General features: G+C 40.9%; 1 protein-coding gene across 2 annotated transcripts; it reads left to right on the forward strand.

Moving 5' to 3' along the window:
- Positions 1-1,122: 1,122 nt before the first annotated feature.
- Positions 1,123-8,382, forward strand: LOC120745238 (dysbindin-A-like). Of its 2 annotated transcripts, none has more exons than XM_040049955.1 (6): positions 1,123-1,261; positions 2,094-2,147; positions 4,861-4,911; positions 5,038-5,098; positions 7,502-7,634; positions 8,183-8,382. In XM_040049955.1, the coding sequence occupies exons 1-6, from the start codon at positions 1,206-1,208 to the stop codon at positions 8,368-8,370; spliced, it is 543 nt and encodes a 180-aa protein (XP_039905889.1). In that variant the 5' UTR covers positions 1,123-1,205; the 3' UTR covers positions 8,371-8,382. The 2 variants fall into 2 exon arrangements, with proteins under 2 accessions (XP_039905889.1, XP_039905890.1); XM_040049956.1 differs by lacking the exon at positions 1,123-1,261 and adding an exon at positions 1,341-1,728.
- Positions 8,383-8,390: the final 8 nt, after the last annotated feature.

Consider the following 8,390-nt stretch of genomic DNA (forward strand, 5'->3'; position numbering starts at 1 on the left):
AGCTGTTGTTCTCCGAGCCTTCCTCACACTTTGACCCTATGATCAAACTGCCATAGGCAGAATCTGGACTCAGTGCTGACAGACTGTTCCTCCCAATGTTCATATCCCAGAACATGTTACTGACACCAGCACAGACAAGTCAAGCTCACAAGTATTAGAACTGCTCATTTGGAAAATCATCGGCTGCAGGATTAGTGAAGCTGAAGCAAACGCTGAGATTACAGCTGTAACAGTGTATCCTGATGCATAGAAAGTGGTTGATTAATAAAGTAAACATTTAAATACATAAGATGTTCAAATTGTTATACTCCGGCCCAGTTTGAGGGTTTTCCTGCTTTCTTCTTGTCATAGAGTCAATTTTATAATCTTTTCTCTTTCTCAGCTGGATGGTTCTCTATGACTCGACTTGTAGGCAGAGTTTCCCTTTTCTGGGTTTGCAAGCACCTGTTATATATTACATCATCAATCTTGGATTCATGGTTACAAAAAGCTGGGACCCACTTTGTTATGTTAACCCAGGGTTTTCCCTGCATGTTTGCATGAAAGGGCTGGTGTGACAACATCTGACCAATCTAAAAGAGCATCTCACAGTTCATAACATGTTTCTTTCACAGAAAATGATTCCTCTGAGTGTCACCTGTAAAGAAAATAAAAGAAATATACGAGTAAAACACCACAGGATTGTAAAAAGGACAAGAGGTGAATCGTTCGTCTGGTGATTTAGCACACAGAGCAGCAAAATAAACACTTTAATACCAGGTAATTATCTTGTCACTGAGCTGCTGTTTACTTTTAAGGTGATGGAAAGCTAAACTGTCCCACAGGCTGATAAAGGAAATGTGGAAATCACTTTAATGTGTCACAGATCAAAGTGAAATAATGTGACTGAACTGATGCTCTGTGTCCTGTGTTGTAGTAGCTGCTTTTTCACCACAGAAAAAAAGACAAGACAGCAACTCAGTCCAATGAAAGCTGAACTCGACTTATCGACATAAGACCTCAAGAAGTGAAAATGACGAGACCATGTTCAGTCGTTTGTTCGATATGATTTATTTTGAGCACATTTTGTCCACACTCCATAACAGTGGGTGGCAGTAATGCACCGTTCTGCTGTTTGCAGCCGCTAATAAACGTCGACAAAACGAGAGCGAGCGGTGGCTGCAGCTAGCTGTCAGGACCGATATCGCGCGTGTCCGAGAGGAATCATGTTTGAAAACTTCAGAGAAAAGCTTCACATCGTCCAGCAGGATTTCACAACGGGGTTGGTCCGCTGTTTTCTGCACTAGTGAGCTTTGGGTAACGTTAGCTGAGTTCGTGCATTAGGTCTTGCCAGCATAGCAGGTAACGATAGCTAATGAAAAAACAACTGCAGTGTGTGCTACAGAGAGCAGCGGTTACTGAACCAACCAACCAGTTCTTATTCTGCTTTTGTGCTGGCTGAATGCGTCAGCATACCCAGTACTAAGTTCCATTTGTTAGCGTGCCAACTGGTGCGATCCCAGCTGTTTACGTTACTGCTGTCAGCTGATAGTCATGTGATGACCCCCTCCCACAAACAAACTTTTGGAGTGCAGCTGTTTTGTGTGTTTGAGGGAGAGTGTGTGTGTAATCGGGCTCTATTCTAAGAAGCAGGTTCAGCTAATAACGCGTTTGTTTTCTCTGAGAGGAGGGAAACTCTGTTTGTGTTCATCAAATAGAGTTAGCGTTAACTCTGAGTCAGTTACCAAGGTAACAGACGGTAGTTACGTTAGTTTGTTACTTTGTGTTCTTGACTTAAATGCGTTTTTGTAACAATGTGGTCATGGAGATGCTGTCAGTATTTGAATGAATATGAGGCTGAAACAACTTAGAGTCTCACACTAAACTGAAAATAATGCAGCCTGCAGACAGCGTGTGTTCTGACTACAGTTCATGTTAACTTTAATGGGTGAATATTAAACTTTTTGAAATGTTCAGAAAGTTAGAGACCGAGCCTCGACATATTCTGCACAAAAAATCACCTGAATCAGTCTCAGTGGGTTGACCCAAAAATCTGATCCGCTCTAAGAGGATCTCGGCTAAGCTGACTTTTTCCTTTTCTTGTCTCCCCACAGCTTCAAGACACTTGGAGACAAATCAAGAAATACCAAAATGAAGAGGAGACCCAGGTGAGAGCTGGGTCTAAAAAAAAAAGATATATATATATATATATGAGTCATATTGCAGCCACCCCTATATGTATATATATTAGGGGTGCAACGATACACAAAATTCACGGTTCGGTTCGGTTCGATACTTTGGTGTCACGGTTCGATATTTTTTCGATACAAAAAAAATGTTCATGCCTTTTTAATTTGTCATTTATTAAAATTATAAATATATATTTTAACTCAAAAGTACAGTTTTTAAATTTAACCCTAACCCTTGTGCATGTTTTTTATTTTGACAGCGAATGCGCACCTGCGGACCACTTATGTGCAGCCCTGGTTATTTAGCTCGTCATATCGCAGCCACAGAAATTATTTTGTCCATGAAACCATAAAGCTGCACTTTCTTTTTGCCTTATAGTCTGATTTGTCATAACTTCTCCGTTTTGTGGTAAGCTTTTCTTTGGCTGTCACTTCTTCACCCTGACCTGTCTTATTTGGCTCAGCAGAACTGAAATGCTTTTACACGCTCACTCACATAAGCTCAGCGATTCTCTGCGCGATCAACCTCTCACATGTTTAAGCTGCGGGAGATTTCACTTGTCATGTTTGCATAGTAAGCTAACGATTAATAAGACGATGTCAGAGGAATTGGTGCACAAATTATCATCACTCACAGATCAGTGCTGTCGCTCTCTATACACAGTTCGCACGATTGCAAAGTGAAAGCAAAAAAACAAGCGCAAATTCAAACGCGACTTCAATATGTCACATATTGACAGTGGCTCACCGATGCCAATGACATAATTACCCAGCTACATTTCTGAAAGAATGCAAAAGCATTGACATATATTTTTCCTACAATAGCCCGACGGGCAGGGAAGAGATAGATTTTGGTAGCCCGACTGAAAAGAAATCGCTAGCTCCAGGACGTCGGGCTAGCGATATTGCGAGCCCTGTATCTGATTGAGGAATCACTCATCTTTGGAAAAGAGAGTTTATTACAGAGAAATGTCTCTTTCCAAAATAAAAGCTATACTATCCGCTTCTTCTGGGCTATATTCTCAGCAGCATAAGGAGAATCATGTGCTAACAGCTGTCTAAATGACTCGGCTAAAGTTAGTAGCATGCTTGCTTTTTTTGTCTGCTTCCACTTGTCTTTGCACTAGGATGATGTCGGCGTAAATGTGCAGTCATATTCGTTGTGTTCCCACTAGTGCTTTCAGGTTGATCTCGTTGAAATGACCTTAACGCCACAACACGGCAAATCTCCGTTAACGAGCTACCGCCGATCGCCCCGTGCATGGGGCTAGACGGCCAACACGTTAACGAGCTAACTGCGCTAACACACTAGTTCACACCAATGTAATTGAGCATTGCGTGGCACATCCAACATACTGTTTTACTTTAGTCCATGACTCGCTTACCTTCAGGGTCATACGTCACATGAAAACCAAAATAATTCCAAACGCCAGATCTGAATGTTGCAAGGAGAGCTTAACTTCTGTCTCGCTAGCTTGCCCTGCGCTCTTCCTTCTGACGATGCTGTCTGTGTTGAGCGCTCAGTGGATCTGCGCTCGACAGTGCAGCCTAGGCGGAGTAGTCGAACGCAGATTCACTGAGCGCTCAACACAGACAGCATCGTCAGAAGGAAAGTTGATAAAATAAATTACAAATGTTGTATTGTTCGATACATATGCGTACCGAACCGAAAGCACTGTATCGAACGGTTCAATATCGATACGAATATCGTTGCACCCCTTATATATATGTGTGTGTGTGTGTGTGTGTGTGTGTATATATATATATATATATATATATATATATATATATATATATATATATATATATATATATATATAAAAATAATGGAGTATAATGTGTAATGCTGATAACACGTGATGCGAAGTTAAGGGGCATGATTCATCATTTAGTGAGTTAATTAGTTCGACGTTTTCCATTAAACGGTTCTCAAACTGAAATTAATATCTGAGTGTTTCTTAGTTTTAGTCTAGTGGGTTAGTCTATGTTTTTTTCCTCATTTAGTCAATTAAGAAATTAGTCACCAGGAACATCCATAGTTTGAATCTCGGGGTGACCTAAAGGTCAGAGGTCAAGATTTCTGAAAATCTTGTGAATGTGATACTGAGAATTGATAGCATACATGCATTTACTAAAAATCTTGGAGGAGATCAAATCTCAGTGACCTCGACCTCCAGGTAAAGGCCAGAAAACAACTTCCCTGAAATGTTGAAGTTGATACCACAGGTGTGTCTGCTGGGAGGCTGAGAGGTAGTCGTGGCAGGTGCCAGTGTTTTTATATCACTGAATTCTTCAAAAAAACAAAACAAATAAACTGTTCAAAACTACTGGCCCTGTGTGAGAAAGTATTTGCTGCCTCCTGTTAAATCATTAAGTAACGGTGACCAGCCACGTTCTTGTGGAAGGCTGAGTTTCACCAGCCAACCAGCAGGTTTGATTCAGAAACCTGTTTTGCTGTCGGGTAACAGTACTAACCACTTCATCACTGTGCTGCTTATCCTATGCCTGAAAAAGGTTTAAGATTCCTCGGGAAACTCAACTTAGTATCTGGATATAATGCAATAAATGCAGTGTTGTTTCATTGGAGTATAAGGATTAGCAGAAATGGCTAGCCATAACAAGCTGACCATGTAAGTAAGCAGCTTCATTTGTGACAGACAAACATTGTGTGATCCGTCTGTCTGTTGTCCAGGTTTGAAGAGCATGTTCCTCATTTCAGTGCTGGCCTGGAAGTCCTGAACAGGTGTCCACACACACACACACACACACACACACACACACACACACACACACACACACACACATATTGAGTGTATTAGGAAGTTTGATATAAAGGTTGTGTTTATGCTGTTAAAATGATTATTTGTAGGTATGAGGAGAGTTGGTTTCTGCTGCATAAAAGAACGAAGGACTGTGCTCAGGCTGCAGAGGTACGAGCTATTTCTCTGTTTTTGCCTTGTTAGAAATCTACTTTCACGTCTCGCGGCATCGTTCGTTTACCTAAATTTAAGAGGTAGAAAAACTAAAGAACCTCTTTTAAAATTATTATTGTGTAAGTAAAACAGTTGGACTGAATGAGGGTACGATATCTCTTTCTTTTTTCCACTGTTTGTGTGCGCGCATGTGTGTGCGCAACTCTGGGGTTGCTTGAATATCAGTTGTATAGAGTTTGCGACTGTGACATTAATGCAAGCTGGGTCATTTTAATATTCATTAGTGACTGAAGAAAGTTATCTCTACTTTTAAGAGTTATGTCTCTTAAAAGTAGAGATAGTGTCGTCTCCTGAATCCAAACTGGAGCCAAAAAAGGAGAAATCTGCTCTTCTCTTTCTAGTCCCGGTCAGGACTCTGGCGGCGCATTTTGGATTAGCTTGAAGGCTCTTTCAGGGTCGTTTTTCGGGACTTCCTGCTAATAATTGAATTACAGTCGTATCCACCCCACGCCTGGAAGTAATAAATTGCATGAACTAGTTTTCGCCGTCACTCTGAGACAGGATATTTCTACCACCCCTTCCCTCTAGCTGTTGCAAAATGGAAGAAAGCAGTCTTACAATTGTTTCATAGGCGTTGAAGGCATGTCCTGGTCAAAATGACTCCAAGGTTCCTCACAGCGTTACTGGAGGCCAAGGTAATGCCATCCCGCGTAGAATCTGCTTAGATTACCATCTTTCTAGCTTTTCAGGGCGAGTACAAGCAAACCTCCTCAGTTTGATCTGAAATTCAGAAGAAGCAGACGTTAGCGCGCCCATTCCAGGTCTTTATGTCTTTAAGACATTCCTGCAGTTTAACTCATTGGTGTGTTAGGTGATCTGCAGATGATCTGTTAAGGTACGTAAGACTGGAAGCTCTGCTTCCTGGTCCCAACTCTGGATCGTCTCTTTTGGGGGCGTTTAATAAAGTGGCCAGATTTCTAGAAATGAGAGCTGTGCCATCCAAAATGGGGATGGATGCTGTCTCTCTTAACAAGGCCAGGTTCCTACACAAAGTTGCTTCCTCCTCATCGTCACCCAGCCAGCAGTCTTATGCTAATTATAGGCCAATCTCCAACCTTTCTTTATTATCAAACATCCTTGAAAGAGTAGTTGTGTCAAACAGCTAACAGATCATCTGCAGAGGGATGGTTTATTTGAAGAGTTTCCAGTCGGTTTCAGGCTCATCACAGCACAGAAACAGCTTTAGTGAAGGTTACAAAATTGATCTTCTTATGGCCTCTGACAGTGGACTCATCTCTGTGCTTGTCCTGCTAGACCTCAGTGCAGCGTTCGATACTGTCGACCATAATATCCTATTAGAGCGATTAGAACATTCTGTAGGTATTACAGGTACTGTGCTGCAGTGGTTTGTATCATATCTATCTAATAGACTCCAGTTTGTTGCATGTAAATGGAGAGTCCTCTTCACACACTGAGCGTAATGTAGGGTTCAGTGCTAGGACCCGTTGGCCTATTATACATGCTTCCCTTAGGGCAGTATCATTCAAAGGTGTTGCATTACAATTTAATTGGTGTGCAGATGACACTCAGCTCTATCTGTCCATGAAAGCCAGATGATGCACATGAATAGTAGTTAAACTGCAGGAATGTCTTAGAGATGTAGGAGGACCTGCACTTTTTTGCTTTCCTAAATGCACATGTGATTGAGTAATAAAAATCTGAGAAAGCATGTCCAACCAAATACGGACACCCATGATGGCTTTTTCTTGGTCTCTAGTCTGTTGAAAATTTCCAACTGTGAAATATTAAAACCTAGGCTTTCTGGTCTTCTTATTCATTTTCATTCTTTCATTACATTCTCATTCATCATATTAATCAGACTTATAGTTTTAGCTCTTTATTGTTATTGTACAGTAACACTGGTGAAAGTCGAAACTAGTTCATGCATTTATTACTTCCAGGCTGGACGACTGTAATTCATTATTATCAGGAAGTCCTAAAAACTCCCTGCAGCAAGAGTCCTGACAGGGACTAGAAAGAGAGCAGATTTCTCCTGTTTTGGCTTCCTGTTAAATCCAGAACCAGTTCGTAGGCTCTTTAAAAGTAGAACGGCATATAAATGTTTATGTTTGTATTTCTTTATAATTTTTTTTAAGCTCAGCACTTCACAGATACAGTGATTTCTAGCAATTCATAGATTACAACTAAAGAAGTGGCTGCAGGACAACACAGAGTGACTTCAACCTGAAAAATAAAAACAACGACTCTGAATCAGCTCTGCTTATATTCAGTTAGTTAACAGTTAGATAGCCTGTGGTTTTGTGCCGGCGGCGATCACAGGCGACCTAACAGTTCCTACTGCCTCTGGTCTGCTCACGGTCACACCTCTGTTTGTTTCAGGCACTGGATGGTGACATAGTGATGCTCTCAGCACACTGGGAGAGAAAAATGACGTCACTAACACAACTGCATGAACAACTGCAAAGCTTGCCAGCCTTTATCAGCGATCTTGATGCCATCACTGCTAACATAGGTTCGTGTTCATTTCTGTGGTCAGATGACAGTCAGCGGGTCAGATGATGATATGATGTCAGCCGCCTCAGCGTTTAGAGCTTCTACTTAAGGATTGAACACAAAACCTCAAGTTTCCATGTTGAGTAATGCTTTACACTGAGGTCTGACAGCTATGCTACGAAGCTTAGTCAAGTGTTAATACGAAATAATAGGATAAACCTTTATTAGTCCACGTGTGGGAAATTTGTTACATTGTTAACCTGACTTAAGCAATGAGAGAAACTTAGTAAAGGGATGATAACAATACGTTAAATGTAGTCTTATTAACAGAGATTGTATTAAAAAGCAACTTGTATGTGAGCACCTTAGTATATCAGTAATTCCAAGGACATGCAGTTTATGGCTTCACATTTTCCAGCAGCTCTTCCTGCACTGCTCATATTAAAGTGACCGAAACAATCTGGCCAACAAAGCAACAGAATTTGACTTTTTACACATGGGCAGTGTTTTTGACAAAATGGAACAAAGATGCAGGTTTTTGTGGTGTTTATGTGCGATTGTTTCCAGCTCATTTGGAAGGCGACTTTGAGGAAATGGAGAGCAGACTGGTTTACCTGGAGGCACTGTGTTTGCAGTGTGAGCAGCAGACAGCCAAACAGCAACATATCAACCAATCAGAAAACTACAAGAAAAAAAAAAGGTATGACAGTTTATTTTTCCTTCTTAATGAAAAACCTTTATATGTGAGATATTAAAATCAAACTGATTTAAAAAG

Source organism: Simochromis diagramma, unplaced genomic scaffold, assembly GCF_900408965.1.
Source record: "Simochromis diagramma unplaced genomic scaffold, fSimDia1.1 OVJJ01000021.1, whole genome shotgun sequence".
Classification (NCBI taxonomy): domain Eukaryota; kingdom Metazoa; phylum Chordata; class Actinopteri; order Cichliformes; family Cichlidae; genus Simochromis; species Simochromis diagramma.

Bases quoted from the DNA above. Each gene is read 5' to 3' on its own strand.
- LOC120745238 (XM_040049955.1), top strand. From the start codon at position 1,206: ATGTTTGAAAACTTCAGAGAAAAGCTTCACATCGTCCAGCAGGATTTC. The intron at 2,148-4,860 runs GTGAGAGCTGGG...TCTGTTGTCCAG, and splicing joins AAAATGAAGAGGAGACCCAG to GTTTGAAGAGCATGTTCCTC. The intron at 5,099-7,501 runs GTACGAGCTATT...TGTTTGTTTCAG, and splicing joins ACTGTGCTCAGGCTGCAGAG to GCACTGGATGGTGACATAGT.